General features: G+C 41.1%; 1 protein-coding gene across 13 annotated transcripts in view; it reads right to left on the bottom strand.

The window, feature by feature from the left end:
* The window catches only part of FAM13A (family with sequence similarity 13 member A), a 127,605-nt gene that overhangs the window by 37,212 nt on the left and 72,464 nt on the right, over window positions 1-17,929 (bottom strand). For 10 of the 13 annotated variants that reach the window (XM_027455806.3, XM_027455808.3, XM_027455807.3 and 7 more), the window contains 3 exons: window positions 13,610-13,651; window positions 4,260-4,304; window positions 2,515-2,694 (listed from right to left, as the gene is read on the bottom strand). In XM_027455806.3, the coding sequence (XP_027311607.3) occupies window positions 2,515-2,694; window positions 4,260-4,304; window positions 13,610-13,651 (267 nt within the window). The remainder of the gene's footprint in view (window positions 1-2,514; window positions 2,695-4,259; window positions 4,305-13,609; window positions 13,652-17,929) is intronic. The other 3 variants (XM_027455809.3, XM_072037046.1, XM_027455810.3) reach the window with 2 other exon arrangements.

The following is a 17,929-nucleotide window of genomic DNA, read 5'->3' as shown; positions in this document are numbered from 1 at the left end:
GAATATGCTACATATTTTCCTTTGAGACATGTGCTTTTGATTTAGGAAACTGATTCACAGCTGTGGTCCAAGGATCTCCTTTGGTCCATGACACCATATAATCAGCCCTCTTTACTCATTCTCAAACACAAGAGCTTCAGCCAAATGCTTGATTCTATCTTGCCTAATTGCCAAACAAGAAAAGGGAAGGCATCTCTGCAACAGCAACACAACTGCTAGGACAGAAGACTATTCTGCTGCGTCAGGAAGCGGATGGGACAGCTACCTTGAAGTCATCGTGTGATATGCTATCTGGGTCTCCTTGAGCTAGCTAGGTTTGTGTGTTTTCCAGAAGCTTGGCACACGGTTTATCTTCCCCTGCACAATTATCCTGCTGGATCTACCAGCATACAGTTTTGTCGTCACAACCTTTTCAGTAGCCTTCCCTCTACTCCGTGCAATAATGAACAGACACATACAAAACACACCACTACGTTAAGGAAATAGAAGAAACACAATGCATCTCATTCTTTACCAACCCTGTCCCTCCAGGGGCTAAAGACTGCTCACACCTGACATCAAAACTGGAACATTTACTACTGTATGTACAGCCACCTTATGCAGTGCTGTGCGACTCTAAAGCCTGCTTTCACAGGCAGCAGCACAATTTCTCTGAACTTGCAGTAGTGTGATAAAAAAACAGTTACTCTGGACAGGGCCAGCATGAGAAAATGTTCAGATCAAAAACAAAATTTGTAAGTTCCAGTGATTTTCTAGATCTCAAGTCTCTAGGGTTGGTCACTGGAAGAGAGATACAATAGATATATCTATTGTACATTGTATTATACATCTATGATCAAACTTCTAAAATAATCCACTTGCCTTTCTGTAAGTTTTTATAATCCCCTGAGCAGACCAATTACTTCCATATAGTCTGTAGATCATGTAGTCTGCGAAGCCTAGGAGTTCATGTATGTATTTTTGTGATGAACGCTCTTGTATTAACACTGGCTGTATTAATGATACAGCCCCATCTTGTGACATTACAAATCCTCTTGTGATCCATCACAAGGCAAGGAGATGAAGTCACTGACAACCAAAGAGGGGAAAAAAAACAAACAAAACAAAACAAAAAACTACTAGTTCTGAAAGGAATTCTGAATTTTGACAATTCACCCACAGGAGTTTCAGCAATCTGACCTAAGGGAACCAGTGAAAACAATCTGAACCCCAGCCAGCATTCAAAACTTCCAGTATGTTATAAATCCTTGGCTCACACTTTAGGGACTGAACGTGAACAACTGCGTCAAGATAGGCTAGAGTGCACTAAAGGCAGCTCTGTAACGCAATGTTGAAAAAAAACCCCTGCAGTACTATATGCTTCCAAACACGTACACTAGCCAGTCTCTGACCTACTTACCTGCAAAGCCTGTCAGCAGGGCTACTAAACAAGAAAAACTACTTCAGAGCTACTGCCAGGTACTCGAGTGACTTGCAACTGCTAATTTCCCAGTCCATAATCACAGGATATTTTCATTCGCTATGGAAATGCTTTTTTTAAAATTTATTTTGTAGCTATGGATTATTATTATTTTTTTTAAACTGACACATTTTGGAAAATAGCACAGCTACAATATTCAGGTGAGGTACTGAAGGTCATGCATCTATGCAAAAGTGGCTTGGTATAGGAAAGTGCAGATCCAATAGGATTTGTGGAATTCAGCATCCAGGAAAGAATAAGAGCTTAGATCTGTATTTCAGAAACTACTCTGAAGTCCTACCAATCCAATACTACAGTACAGACATTCTTTACAAGAATTATCACAGTGTTTAAAGCTAGATGTATGTCTAAGCACTAATTAGATGATGGGCTTGCAAAATCTTTAGTTACAATTCCTAAAGATAGCTATGTCTTGGACATGTGTTTTTTAAAGCTGTGGTGGTTTGTACCACATCTGTGCCACACAATATATGCCACAAGTATAGCAGTATGTAAGGAAAAATAGGTATTATTTTTACTCTTTGATTTAATGAAACTCACCATTAAGTCATGTTTACTGTTTGTGTAATGGTGGATAAAAAAATCTTAGGATCTGATTAATCAAAAGAATGATTTCTAGTTTCAGATGAACTCCCAGGGCTCCTCAATAAACCTGATTATAAACTATACCTACACATATGAAAGGAGAACTTGGTCTCATTTTGAATTCAGAAAAGCATCTAAAAAAAATGTTTTTATCTTGCAGGAAGTTACTGACTCTAGGGCCAATTGCTTGGGGATTTCCACTAATACAACAAATACTGTAATGAAACAATTCCAAATTCATTAGGAACTCTACTATGCTGCTTTAGCTTACTTCTTATCATACTCTGGCTTCCTCAGTTAGCTCTACAAAACTCCACATTTCACAGCTCTAGCTGATGCAACAAAGCTTCTGTTCATATCAGAACTACCAAGCAGTGCCTAGATAGAAGACATAACTAGGGTACACTTAATCAAATATACTTTCCAAAACAAAGAAATCAGGATCGTACATGTCTCTGTTTCTCCGGGCTTCCTCCTGCTCTTTGTGATGTCGCCTCCTCTGCCTGGCAGACACATTAGAAGAGGCTGATGATGTTCCCGATTCAGAGTCCTCTGAACTCTGGCCGCCTGAGCAATGAACATCAAAGAGATGCTGCTCCACGGCTGAGCGGATTGTCTTCTCTAAATACCTGTCAAGCCGAAAAATAAGGTCAATTGAGCTCAAAGATTTTCTGGAGCTCCCTCTCTGCAACAATAAAGGCTGCATATTGGGGGGTTATGTTTTTTTATGAATGGCAAGACAGTATAAAATGTACTAGAGTCCAAGACATTTGCAAAGAGCTAAGCCAAAATCTTCAGTTAACTTGATGTTCAGGTTCCTCAGAAGAGCTGAGCTTTCCCAGTTCATGTTGCCTTTGTTTGTTTTTAGGGCTGCCTGAACCTTCTGTTGTAAAACAACTGCTTTTATTTACTGCAACTTTGGTGTCTAACTTTCACCCTCCACTTCAACATCCCTTGCCCTGACAAAATCCTTTTTTGCGACCCAACCATGCTGATGCTGGTCAAGTCTATGGTGCAATCCACGTTCAGTAAGGCAATGGATCATCTACAAGAAGGTGATTCACTGCTGTCTCACAGGGGGATGAGAGCACGTAAACAGCACCTCACTGTAAACTCATACTGCAAAACCACATGTTTAACCCAGTGACCAAACACGGATCTGGTTCTGAGCTCATGCTGGTTTTGCACTGTTATTGTGCCACCACCTGCAGTCACTTCTTGATGTTCTCTCTCGATAGAGCTCATGCCCACTGGCACTAAGAGATCTTCCACACAAGTGACAGCATAGGAGCCTCTGCAGTTCCATCAGTTAAAGCTGCGAGGCTACTTGAACTTTCAACACAATCAGATCTGCTTCATCATGGTACTCATATTTTCTTGTAATATTTCCTTTCTTCCTTAACCAAAGGAACTTTTTGTAGACAAAATCTAAATATAGTTTTTTTCTTCTAAAAGATCTTTTGGAAACACATTTCCCTGCCCCATCCATGTTTCTTGCAACGAAGAATGAGTTTTTCTAAACATAGCTGATCAAGGCCCCAGTATAACTTGTAGTGCTTTTTCCATACTTAAAAATGTTATTTGCAAGATTTGCTGCTTAATTTTTAACTGAGTAGCAGTAAGTACGTATACCTTTACCTTGCCTGACTTCTCCAGAGAATTTATGAAAGTTGTTGCTAAGTTGCTATAGCTCTGCTGATACTGCAGTTACCAAAATGTCAGAAGGTCTTAGCAACTGCAAAAAAACGTATGGTTTAACTTGGCGAGCATGTCTGTGCTTCATGTATTGACAAGAATCAGCTCTGCAAACTCACCAGCCTATGGAAACTTTCAGCTCTGTAGGGGAGCCAGCTCTGCTGCTATCGCTGGCACAACACTTACTGTGATGGGATCAAGCCCTGTTCTCCACTGGGACAGGACAGGGTGCAAACAAGAGCAAGAGCACAACATGAACAGTTTCTCTAAATACGCAGGATCAGCCTAACCAAAACATCACATGCATGGAAAGAACCAAGGACCTGCAAATTTTTCAGGAGGAAGTAATTTATAATCGTTGCAGATGCTTTGGTTTGGGAAACAATGTCCTTTTTGCTTGTGTAAGAACGACCCTTAAGGAGAAATCAGAGACCAGCAATACTTCAGAAACGTCAAGATACCAACATTGTACATACAAAATAGTAAAAGAGACACTTACTCTCCTGTAGCAGGCATGTTACTACTGACTTGTGATACATGGGAGCTGTGTAAAAGAAAAAGAAGAGAAAGTTAGGCCTACATATTGCAATAATGTCTCAAAACACTTGTTCTTTGCAGCACTAAGAAACAATTTAAAGGTGTGAGTCTGTCTCAACAACAATTGCATGCAGATGCCACAAGTTTTCCCCTTAAGGAATTTTTATTCCCACAGTGACGTGGCACATACTGACAATGCCAATATCCTCAACAATTACTTTGCCTGTCATTTCCTAGCAGTAGGCCAAGAACTAAATGGAAAGTATTTCAACTTCAGCATATAGCAGAGTTTTTACTTTCTTAAGAGTTTTCTGCAGCTGTGTGTAGGTTGTTTTAGCCTCATCACAAAAAAAAAAAAAAAAAGACTGTTGAGGCTGACTTGAAAACATATGAAAGGGGACTTAATATTTAAGAATTTGTAAATATTAAAGTGACAGGAAAGGAAAGGAAAAATGGGCTATTCACAGTTCTCCTCCTGCAGCTCTCTGACATTCACGTTCATGCTTTACATTTTTTAAAATAAAATGCGTGATCTCTTCTTTTCCTTTTCACTCTCAGTCTGTTTTCGGACTCTGAAGAGCTCGCATGACTCTAAGTGTCACCGCTTTCTGCTTAAAACCCTTCTGAACAAGCTGACGTGCCGCCTTGCACAGCTGTCACAGCTCTCCTCCCTCTGCACAGGGCCAGAGTCAGCCTGGCCGAGCCAAGTCCCGTCCTGCCCCTCTTCTCCACTGCCGACTCGGCTTTGCAGATAAGGTGACACTTCATGACCATCACCCCTGTGATCTTCGTTAATTAAGGCAAACACATTACAGGCCTAGAAGATTCCTTTGGCTTTCTCCCTGTATCAGCAGAAGAATCAGTAGTGTGACTGGCTGATAAATTCCAGAAAAGTGAACCGCGTGGATAGGTTATGAGACACGCCGAATGCAAATGTGCTTTCTGCCAAAACAGTCACTCACTGCTTTCAATCCTCGTGAGTTTTTCACAAACTGGTTCAATGCGGAAGAACCAGTTAGAACCAGCTTCCCTTAAATACCCTGCTTCCTCTCTCGCTTCCCTTGAATGTTTAATACTTGACCATACAGATCTGACGCCAGCTAAGAAGCTGCGACACCCAGATGATGACTACTCTGTGGCTCCACTGCTTTTCAGGGTCACTTTTGGTGGAAGGCAGGCAATAGAGAATGGGAAGGGTAAATTAAGGATCACGATGGGTCTGTTTAAAAACAACCTTACTCTCTGTTCAGTTCTGTTCAGTGACAAATACTCCTCACAAATACCCAGCTGCAAATCACTCACATACACTTCTGCTTTCTTTGGCTGAGCCAGTACGTTCACCGTGGTTTGGATAAACCCATGCACCCTACCACACTCATCCCTTCCAGGCCTTCCTTCGCTATGTGCGAAGGCCAGACACAGTCCCCTGGAGCTGTGGCACAGCATGAAAGCAGTCACGTATTTGCCAGCCTATTCCACATTACCTACACAACACCCAAGTAGCTGTGTCATTCAGATGAGTTCATGAATGGAAGACACACAAACAAGGATCAAATTGCTGTACTCATTATTATGAACGCTTATTATTATGGACATGCAACCTACTCGCAGAGAAAAGAATTGCAAGATCTCTTTTTTCCCATATTCACTCTCCTGACTATTAACTATTGCATGGATTTACAATTTGAAGTGCACATTTCAAGCATCCTAGTTGCTTTCCTGCTTATCTACATAAACTTTGGCCTCTTCCAAGCCTGAAACTTTTTTTATTTTTGTTTTTTAAATGACATGGTCTCTCATGGGAGATGGATTAGCAAGCAAGCAGCAGGCTAATTCACATTATAAGATACAATTCATCCTATGGCTACTCTGACCCGAGGGCATGGGGTCAGGCTGTGACAGGGGAGGGTCAGGCTGGACAGCAGGAAGAGGTTCTTCACTGAGAGGGCTGTCGCGCACTGCAACAGGCTGCCCAGGGACGCAGTCATGGCACCGAGCCTGTGGGAGTTTAAGGAGTGTTGGGACTGTGCTCTTAGTCATAGGTCTGAATTTTGGGTAGACCTGTGTGGAGCCAGGGGTTGGACTCGATGATCCTTGTGGGTGCCTTCCAACTCAGGATATTCTGTGATTCTATACTGCCGTGTGGGAGTAAGTTAATCCTGTATCAACTTTCCATAGTTTTTACATGCATTCCATATTGAGTGCGGATGTCTTTCATATCACATCATTTTTCTCTATTTTCAAGTCAGGAAAGTGGTAAGGGAGGAGGAGATGGGAATGTTTTCAAAAGACTAGAATCCAAACAATCCTAAGGTGAAGGTATATCTATCCATCATACAGGACAAAAAATCTCAGGAAATAGCTCTTCCTTCTATTTCCAGCAGAATTAATAATTGTGTGAAAATGCAAGCTCACATTTCACACAAACCTAATGAAAGGCCAGATACTGTATGTGAGAGAGCTCATGCTGTTATCCCCATGCGTGGTATTCGGGGCCAACAGTCTCTATCTGCAAACCACTCATATCATTATTGAAAACACGCAGTAGCTTCTTAATACAAAAAGTAGTTAGAAGAAGAAACTAAAGACAAAGCTGCAAAAATACCTAAATAAGATGTCGAAAATGTTTGTAATTCCCAAGTACATTTTGCAGCTGCCTAATTCTCAGTTAACTGTGTGCTTTGCTACCATCAACTTAGTTTTAAGTCTATTAACATCGTTAATTTACAATAGCACATAGCTGCACAACAATTACTTTGTGGTATGTAGAAGAACACTACTCAAACTATATCGTGTCAGAGAGCCCATAATATGGTGATTTTCAAAGTATCAATAAATAGGAAGGAATGATGTACATAGCTATATGCCAACATAACAACAAATGAAGCTGTCATTCTCTTTTTATTATACTTCTGTTCTAGATGCTGCTTCCTTATAAATTCAATATGACTTTATTCTTAGCCCTGTGATATTTCAACGCTCTTTTATTCTCTCTCTCTCAGTAATATGGGGATCTTTTATATAAGTTTTTCCAGATACACTAAGTTTCTATTGATTGCACAATCATTAGCTTTTCTTGTCATTTCATTCCGAAGCTTAATTAAAATGCATTGCTAAATCAGTTTTTTTTACTCTGCACCATTTTTTTTTCTTCTGCATTGACAAAGTTCACTTTAAAAAATGGTGGGGAGAACAGAGTTACACTGAGGATTTTGGATTCTAGCATGCCCAGAGATGGAGGTGGATGTGCTTGAGTGTGTTGGCAAGCTCAGGAAAAGGCATGGCTCTGTAAGACTTTCAGAAGGGCAATCAGGCATGTGGGATGCATCCTGAGGGGTTTTCCGAACTTCTTGGGTGGCAACAGTCACTCCATCATTGAATTTATGCTTCCCAGAGCAGGCAAAGCAAGCCATGCCCAAAAGAGCCCTCTTGGCATACCCTACTGTGGAGCAAGCTGCCTCAGAATGGCTGCTTTGTTCATTAAATCATCTGGACAATGTGAAATCATGTTCTACTTCGGTTAATTACTTTCTCCTCACGTCTGCTTGATTTCACTGATATGTACAGTCAATTATCTCCACAGCTAGATTATTAAGTTATGCAGCTGCTGGTGAACACACTGAGAAATGTCAACTTTTGATATAAATTAAAGGTTCTTCTTCTTCTGCCTGCAATAGAAAGCAGCAGGAGAGTTTTCCCGTGCTGGAGACTTACTTTCAGAGAGACAGCCACAAAACCTGCATCATTGCACAAAGATGTTTTAAGTGCTATAAACTTTTTTTGACCCCCATGCTTTTCCTTTTGGGAAGTCTGATCTCTGGCACTCCTCAAAGTTTTCTGACCTGTTTACTAAAGCATTTTGCTACTCTCACACTCTTTCATACGTGCCCCCTCTGAATAATGTCTCGTTTCACACATAATTCTCTCTTCTATTACCTCTTCTTCCATGTTGTTTCAATCTCACGTATGGAAAGGTTGTATTTTCTGCCAGCTTTAAGCACATTACATTTCCCCTGCTACCCTAGCTAGTAACCTGTAAGCTTGAAGATATGCACTGTAGAATTACCTCATGCAATACTCGCACCCTGCTGAGTCTGTACTGGGCAACAGCAAATAATTGAGTTGGGCACCAAAACCTCTCTTCAGTTTTTTTTCCATTCAAGGCCCCGTTGAGCAAAATCTATCAGCATTCAAGTATTAAAAGAACACAGTATAAATCAACCAGAACAAACTGACTTACTGGCATAGTATTTTCCCAGATTGGGTTTTCATTTATGAACTCAATGAATTAATTGCTGGACATACTTAACTGCCTAAATCATAAGCTGTGTTTGCAATCTGGAACTAAGGCGACTCATTGCTGAGATTTACTTAAAATCCATTTGCCATATTGAGGAAGCAAAAATATTTTGTTTTTGCTTTTTAAATAAAGTCGAGCACAATGAGAAGAGAGCCTATGTAGATACACACTTTTAACATTTTGCCCCTCCAGCAAAGCAGACAATGATTTTTAAATTACTTTGACATTTCAGTTGAGAATTTTCTGAACCCTCCTTAATACAGAATTCCAACATGACCCAGGATTTTTTTTTTTCCCCACAGGTACCAATACTGTGTAAGAACTGTTTGCTCTCCACAACTGTTGCATACAGTGACATGCAATGTTCCTGATTCACGTGGGATCTGTCTTAAGACAACCACTTAATCTGACACACATTCCCCAAAGAGAAGGATTGTGTAAAGTGTGAAAATAATGAGTTCAAAAGTAGAGATGTGCTCTTATTTCTTGGGATATTCCATCACACAGAAGACAATGCTTTCAAAGTTTTTTTCAGCATCTTCACACTTTTTCAAGCTTGGATCCAATCATCCTTCCTTTAAATATGGTATATTTGATGCTACTTGCTTACTATGCAGAAAATTCATCCCACTAAAAGCGACTGCCTTTTTTTCTTCAGTATTCCTGCTGTTTTCATGCACACTGGAATTGCCCTTTATGATGGGTGCACACTGACACCTACTGCCTGAAGCAGAGACAACCCTGAAGGGTTTGCATGCACACCACCCAATTCTGTTTTGCAAATTTAGACCACTGTGCCTGTGCAGGATCCTCTCCAGACAATGCAAACATTCCTCTGGGGGCCATTCACAGCCTCCAAATTATGCTCCTGATTTGAAATGGAACAGATCACCTTCTCCCACTGAATATAAAGGGTACTTAGTGAGACAGTCCTAATTAACACCATGGAAACAGGACTCTCCATTTCCCAGAGCTCCACCTAATGACAGAGATCCCTTAGCCTGAAATCAAGGTATCTGGGCAATAAGAACAAGGGGACCTAGCAGCCTTGTAACTATTTTCAGCCAAGGCTTATATGATGGACAGTAACATGCATCCCATAACATAACAATTTGTAAGAGGGCCCTGCACTCCTGTGGGCTTTAGGACCTCTTACTGCATGTTCAGCCAACAAGGAAGCACTCAAAAGGAAGTCAAGCACCTTTCTGAGCAGACACTAAATCTATGATTAGTTCTTTCTGTTTCTTCAGAAAATGGACCTGAGAGCAAATACAGTAAAACATCTCACCACCAATGCTTGACTTGTATTATGTAAAAGGAGTTAAGGAGTTGTCTCATATAACAACTGTTAAAAGGGTAAACAGGCAGCTGCATTAAATGATTCTAACAGGATATTAGTACTGCCAGAGAAAAGAAGTACTAAAACAGGTGAAACTGTTTTAAGTCAATGCCTTGCCCTGAACTTGAGGGTGTCAAATGCAATTTTGACACTGCTTGTGACATCAGCTCTCATCCCAATTCCAGTTCAATGCTTTACATATCAACAAGAAAGCTCCATAATACATCAAAGCTTCTGTCCTTTTCCCCTTTAATATCACTCTGGCTTATCTCAGGTTGTACATATTAGGAAACTGCTCTGGAACCATCTACGTGACTCATATCAAATCTAAAGCAGATCCTCGAGCACAAAGCATGCCTGTAGATTCTCTGTCTTTTAAAAACTCATTGCACATGTTGAGCAAAAGTGTGCTCACAGGGAATTAATCGCCTTTGCCAGATGCTGTTTAATTACCTGAAACTGCACACTGCTTCTCAGTACAGATTACTCAGTATAGCTGGCATTCAGATTTTTCTAACAGAATTAAAAAATCTGTAACATGGCTCCTTATATAACTCTCTCAACTCGCTTTCCCACAAGGCTTCATTACAAAACTTTTGGAACATAGATGCCCTTCAGGCACGACTCCCTAGAACAATCAATCATCTAGCAAGGTTTTCCTCTTCTTTCAACACTGCAGAAATCTCCTTGCCTGGTACTAAGTATAGCTGAGTAAACAAATTGTCTTACCAGGGAATACAGAAAACGAAAGGACAAACCTGCTCAACAGTCAGGGAATGAATAAAACCACAGAACTCAGAGAAAACCAGCTTGCACACTGATCAAATCCACCTCATCATCCAAATGCCTAACAAGAGAAGGATTCAGCTACAAAATTTCTCATTACTTGCCTAAATTTATTAATTGCCTGATTGTGTCCATTTTTTTCCTCACATACTTAAGAAAACAATCCTTCTCTTTGTCTAAAATACAGGTGAAATACACGCACTCTAGTTCATTTCTTATGGTAAATAGGCCCTCCCTGCTCTTTTCTCCATTTTGTAACAGTTTTTGCTTGCTTTTTAACCATCTTTACAAACCTAACGCCATTTGAACACAAGTTACTGAAATCTTATGGGGCCTCATCTGAGTCTTGCAAAAGCCTCCCCCAAGTCTACGGTAAAAATGTACTTTATACATCCACAAATTTCTGCTTTAAGTGAAATTCATGACCATGTTTGTTTGTTTGTTTTACACCAGTAACTGTTGAAGAAAAAAAAAATATTCCAGCACACTTAAGGAACTCCACAAGCAATCTCTTTCCTCTTGTAGGAAAAAGACCTATAGATCTGAACCCTTCCCTGCCCATCTTCATGTTCTTAGATTAAGGCCTTTTTCTCTATACAGATGGCATGATATAAAGCATTTTGCTCAAATTGGATGATATATAGGTTTTTTCTTCCTCTCTATGGAAAGACTTTTCAAAAATAATTTGATTGTGCTTGTATCACCTCTCTTGATAAACTTAGATCACATTTTGCCTCATTTACCACTTTTGCGCCTTTAATGATTCTTTGTATCCTTACAGAGCAAGAGTGATGATTAGTTCTATACTTGTTAATTACCTATTCCTGCCTCCCCCAACCAACCTTCCCCTCCCCCCAAATCAAACCTACCAGAACACCAAAAGACCAATCCAGAACCCTAAAAAAGTGCAATTTTAAAAAATAGTGTATTGGTGGCATCCCAACAGTTCTGACTTGAAGACTTCAAGCATTTGTGTTATTGTTACCATTTGAACAAGAGCATTTGTGCTCGTTTCCACTTAATTAAATTATTGCATAATTATCTATATGAAATTACTGTATAAACAGGGCAGTGGCCTAACTTCGGCTCTATACACACCCTCCTGATTCACTTGAAATTGATTCACCTGTTCATGATACTTGAACAATATTTCAGACTACGTAAGTGTGGCTGGTAGCAACACAAATAGATGTGACCATCATTCAACATTCAAAGTGGCACAGAACATCCATGCCATACACACAAGTTCTCAAGTCATTCTATAGTTCCTCTATAGCATGAATTGCCCAAACAGTATGAGCTACCCTGCCAAATTAACTGCACCTGGCAACTCACCTCAGGAGTATACATTTCTCACTTGTGGTAGATAGAAGCAAAATTTGCAAGCTGCTAGCTTTATTTACAAGTAATTGCATCTCAGCAGTGTTAGAAAAGATGTGAGCTTGGCCTGAAGCCTCACTTGAGAGGTGTGCTGCTCCCTCTCTGCTCTTACTAGCCACTTCACTATCCAACTGTAATTACTCTTGACTGTTGAAGAGATCCCTTCCTGGATCATTTTTCCATGATCCAGGAAAAAACTTAGGAGGACAATTTTATGCAGTAAGGCAGATGGACATGTAATGAAAGCCTACGAATATCTGAAGGACATATACTGCAAGAAAGGAAAAAAAATATGTGGACTATTCTCACTTGAAAGTCAGGATGAGAATCTAAATTGGGTAAAACGTGACAGAGTGATCTGTGCAGCTAGGAAATTATCTCCAAAAGGCAAAAGCAGAGCCTGCTTGGATGGTTTGGAGTTTCTGAAGCACAGATTAATTAACCTCTGCACAAATACACTGCAGGGAATGACGGTGCTTTATCAGGAAGGCAGACAATACTATGCAACCAGGCTAGTCCATAAACAGTTCACTGATGCACATTTCTGCAGTTTTAATGCAAGTCTCCACATTAAGAGCACTCATGAAATGCACATTTTCTGTAGTTTCTGTCACAAAAAATCTCCAAGAATGAGCCCAAGCTACATAGATAAAAAGGAATACATGCAAGAGAATTAACAAATAAGAGGTCACTGTACGAATTACCAATCTCACTGCTCTCATAAAAAGCACCACAGGGACTTTCTATTTGTTTAAACTCCAGTTAGAAGAACCCAATTATAATATCTGGCTGTTCTTCCTCTACATCCCTTCACTGTTAATTGCCCTGGCTCTTGGACTTTCACTAAACAGAAATGAAAGCACTGGGACTGAGTTGGCTACTGAAGTAAGCAGAGCAAACTTTCACTGATGTCAACAGAATTAGGCCACTTTTATAAGCAGTGACTTTGCCCTCCAGCTGGCAAAACAAGAAACACGATTTGTTCAAATGCAGTCAGGCTGCCATTCCCTCCGGGCAGGCACACTCTGGACCCAGGCCCTCTCCTGCTTTTCTGGGCTGGCTGCGCTGCATCAGAGGAGCGGTTGCTGGATGGGCTGCTGACTCACCATCTGGTTCCTGGTTTCTTTCTGACCAGCACATGATGCCAGTTCCTCAACGCTCGTGGCAAAAATCTCTCCTGCGCCCACAGATTATAAGCTACTTAAAACAGGCATCTAAACTGCTTAATGAAATGAAGAGAACAGGAAACAAAAGCCCATCTTCTAATTAAGAATTGACAAGACTGGCACAAAAACTTTAACCTTGCCTTTAAATACAAAGTCTGCTGACATTATTTTTGTCTCTCTCAAGTCTCAGTCATCCCACTAGCTGAACAATAATTATCAACTTAACATTAACCTTCAGTTTGATTAGTCTGTGCAGACTTTCTGGAATCGCTCTGCATATTTAATTCTAATAACAAGTCAATCCTGCTCAGAGAAATACGTTAAAATAAATGAGTAAATACCTCACATAGAAGGGTGACATAGGCCGCTCATCTTCTTGGGAGCTAAAAACAAACAAACAAAAATTAAAGTTAGTATGCAGCTCTGTCTTGTATCTGCAGTTCATTTACAGCAAGACATTCAGTCTGAAAAAAAAATATAAGTGATTATAAAAGTGAAGTAAATAAAAGAGATAATAAAAGTGAAACAGATTCACTTCTCAGTGTTCACAGACGTGTAACAGTTCCACTGCTACATGGTCAGAAGTCGCTGCAGCTCAGCGGCTGTGCACAGCCTATTCCCATAGCAACAATAAAGCATTTCTGCCAGGAGAAACCACCCGAGCCTTTCGCTGTCTGCTGCTCAAGAATTAGACAACCTGCCTACCTAGTAAAGGTTAAGAATAATAAAAAAAAAAGACATATTGAGAGACCAAAGAAGCAGCGATGGCTGTACGTATACAGCTAAGAATTCCCTGGTATCGCTGTTGCTGTTGAAAGCTGATTTGATGCTGCTGCAATCTGGCTCAAATGTAGAGGTGTGAAATGACCAAGACACAGGTCTGACTGTGGCAAGTCACATCTGTATAAAATTGAATGTATCTGAAGAGAAAAGCATGTTACTTGCAGACTTGAGAATGCATATCTTAGGCATGAGATCAAGGGTTGCAACCGGCTGGCACAGAGCTCTGCTGCCAAAAAAGTATTTCAGTGGTCAACTGCTCTGTCTGAAGCAACCACTTCTTGTGTGGCCAGGTCAGTCTGTAGACAGATCAACTCCCTGATCCGGCTCATCCTGCAGCCACACATGCCTGTGCTGGCACAAGGGTGAGGATGAGTTGCTGAGGTGCTAAAGCTTAAGGTGTAGGGGATTAAGTCAATTTTAGACCATTCTGTTATAAAAAGGGGTACAAACAAATTTCACCTAGTCATTCCAACCAAACAAACGGCTGGACTTACAGGGCATTTAGCCCTTGTAGCTCTTCAGAGCAGGAAACTTGCCTTCCTCTAAGCACACAGGAAATGCCACTGAGGTCGATCTGTCCCCAGAGGACTTTTAATTGGGTCTGAAGAGCACAGTAAGTTTGGGAGAAAGGAAGAAAAAAGACGGGAAGCTGCATAAATTACTTCATACAAAAACAGAAAGAATAACATTTCACAGGCACTGGAAACCACCCATTTCCCTACTGTTTTGCTGCTGCTTTAGAAGTCTGGGACTCCACCAGCGCCCTGCAATTTACCATGAGCAGTCAGTAACTGACATCAACTGGGAGGTCCGGGGCACTGGCATGCTTTGAAGGTGCTCATCATTTTGAAGCGTATTCAGAGGATGAGAGAATAGTCATAAATGTAAGATGAACTCAGCTTCAGAATTTTATTTATCAGTTTAGAAAAAGCTTCTTTAAGCGCAGAATAAAAGCCAAAGGGCCACCACCGTGGGTTTCGTAGCTAGGAGGTCAAATAATCACACCCCCGTTCTGCAGCTTGCGCTGGAGTCAGAAGGAAGCTGGCGAAGCAAGAGGAGTTGCAGCTGGCCCGGAGCCAGGTGAGCGCTGCGCTCTTACAGCGAGCATAGCCAGAGGCAGGCTTCACCGTGGCTTGTTTTGAACTCTGACAATGTTATAACAGCTCCACAAATACGAACACCAAATTTATCCAGGGGGAAGGGAGGAGGCAAGGAATCGGGAAGACCGGGACAGATGGAGCACAAGCAAGCGAGCGGAGCAGAAACCTCACAGGGGTTACCTCTGCATCGCTCCGACTCCCAGCTACAGCATACAGAAAGTCGTACAGAGACAGCTGGAATCCCCTACAGAAAAGCCTGCCCCACTCACTGTGACAGCACACGTCACCCTGGCAGCCCGTAGGGAGCCTGAAACACAGATTGAAGGGGAACACAAAACACCACAGAGCGGAAGGAAGAGAAGCGGCTTCTCAACTCGGTGCGGTCTGCCAAGGCTTACAGCGCCTCTGTAACACAACAGTGACTGGGCAGTTTCCTGCAGCTCCCTGAGGAGACCGAGAGCGTGGCTGCTGCTGGAAACCGTGGTGCCACTACCACAAGTCTCCCTTTGGCTGCTCGAGCTGCAGGCGGCTGCTGCTGTGGGAGCCCTCCTGCGCTGTCAAACCCAGCGGGCCTGTGGAGGTGCGCGGAGCAGGCCGAAGGCAGTGCAGAGGCTGCCTGAGGACTGAGGTATGCCCAGAGGGTCTTTGTGAGGAATGGTTACAGCTTTCAGACAGCCTAGGAAAAGCGAAGAAAGGTCCCTCAGGGCTGCTTTCCAGAAGGCGACCTGCAGTGAGCGCTTGGGTAAGAATCTCTTCCAGGGACGGACTCCCCTCCGACAGCACCCACTACCTCGCAGTTCATAGGCTTCAGTTGATTTCCTTATTTAGCATTTGCAGAATGCTCTTTTTAATGCAGCACTTATTAAGAAAGTTTATGACATAACGGCTGTCCTTATAAACTGAACATGGGCAAGTCCCAATGGCACACACAAAACATGAAAAATAAACCGTGTGTGGAGAAGAGTCCACAATGCCATCAGGATCTCTGTGCAGCAGCACAACTTCAAACGACAACACAAAATGCTGTTTCAGGTACAAGTGGCAGTTGGCAAATCCACAGCAAACATCCTCTCTTTTCCTTATCTCATGATTTGCAAGTAACTTTGAGGTCACAGAAGCACTGTGATACTGAAAAAGCCCAAATAACTTTCTTATATCCATACTCCCAACCAGTAGCCTTAACGGACCATATGCAGTAGTAGTATTCACCAGACTCCGAAATCTCATGTACTTCCTTTTTTTCCACAGCAACTATGATATGATCACTGTTCCACAAGTTTAAGTGTTATACATCTGTACAAAAAATCGTTATCCACTCACACAAACCAAGTGAGAAATGAAAAAAAAGCTTTTAAGAATATTAGCTGGGGGTTGGGAATGAGGAAGAAAGAAACGCTATAGAAGACAGAAACCAAATACCAATTTCATTTAGATTACCACATTTCAAAATTTCACATAGTTAACAATGATTACAGCTGTGTATAATCTCTTTTATCCTGTAGTGCTTTATGTTTTTACATACGCAGCATGGATATGTAGCTGCATCTGGGATGAAGAGATCCAAGCTAACCACTGTGGAGCAGAGACTTTTGAAAAAACATAAAATCTTTTAACTTTAAAAGATCTGCATCTGAGCAAAGCAGGTTATCCATTTCCCCCTTCCCAATCATTAGCAAGAACATACTCGAAGCATCTTTCCCTAACTTCATGCACCTTCGTCAACTCACCTATGCAAGACGGAAGATGAGAGCTGTGTAAATTATGAACAGATTTGAACCAGCTATTTCAAATAGTTTTGAATCCCTCAAGTGAGATGTTAGATGGCCCTACTGCACTCACAGAGCACACAAGGATTCTATTTTGATTAAAATACTTTACGAAAGTCTTAAGTATTGGTAAGATAATATACTGCTGTGCTTATGTTATGCACAAAAGCACAGTTTAATGAAAGAAATAGAAATTGTGTGAAAGGTTTTAAACCTTTATACACCTCATCACATGACCTGTGACATAGAAGAGACAGGCAAGCAAGCAAGAATGTACAAGATATGAATCATAAGTGATCATCAGTAGATATTACACAATAAACAGGGTAGAAGTTGGTTTAAAACCTTCCACGCAGGACTCTTACTCACTATCACTCACACTGTGCTTATTAAAAAAACAACTGCTTGCTCATTTTTAAAACACCTTGCACTGAAGGGGGTTTATTAGTACTGCTAGGAAGCCCTTTCCACCACATACTACATCCTTTCTAAAGGAAATGCTGTCATTAAGATATGCTATACGTTCACCTGTACTGTACTTATGCTCCATAATTCCTCTTTGGTTAAAGGGACCTTTGCAGAAAGAATTTCATACCTGGCATAGCAACCTGGCAAAACAAGTCAGTTGGCCACAATAAGGAAGAGACAAGTCATTCCAAAGTGCATCTCCTATACAGTCTAGATTTCTACCCAGGAAAGAAATTACCCATTTGGCAAGCAGGTTTAATAACAAATTATATATTTTTATACCTTCAAAGTTTTTACATATTGTTTCATGGCCAGAAGTCACTGAATATACTTGAGAAAGGATACAATAATTAAAAACCAAAACAAAACAGATATTTAATCAAATGCCACTGATAACCTGGCCAAGCAGGTGAGGACCAAATATAGCCATCTCTTTCTTCTCAGACACATATATTTAGCTCTGCTAAATGAAGGGATCAAACAGAAATTGCTCTTCATGTAATGCCTGGGAGAGCAATTTCTCATACTCCTGTGGATACCTAAA

Source organism: Anas platyrhynchos, chromosome 4 (assembly GCF_047663525.1).
Source record: "Anas platyrhynchos isolate ZD024472 breed Pekin duck chromosome 4, IASCAAS_PekinDuck_T2T, whole genome shotgun sequence".
NCBI classification, from domain to species: Eukaryota; Metazoa; Chordata; class Aves; order Anseriformes; family Anatidae; genus Anas; species Anas platyrhynchos.
Note: the sequence above shows the minus strand (reverse complement) of the source record. Positions and strands in the feature narration are given on the sequence as shown.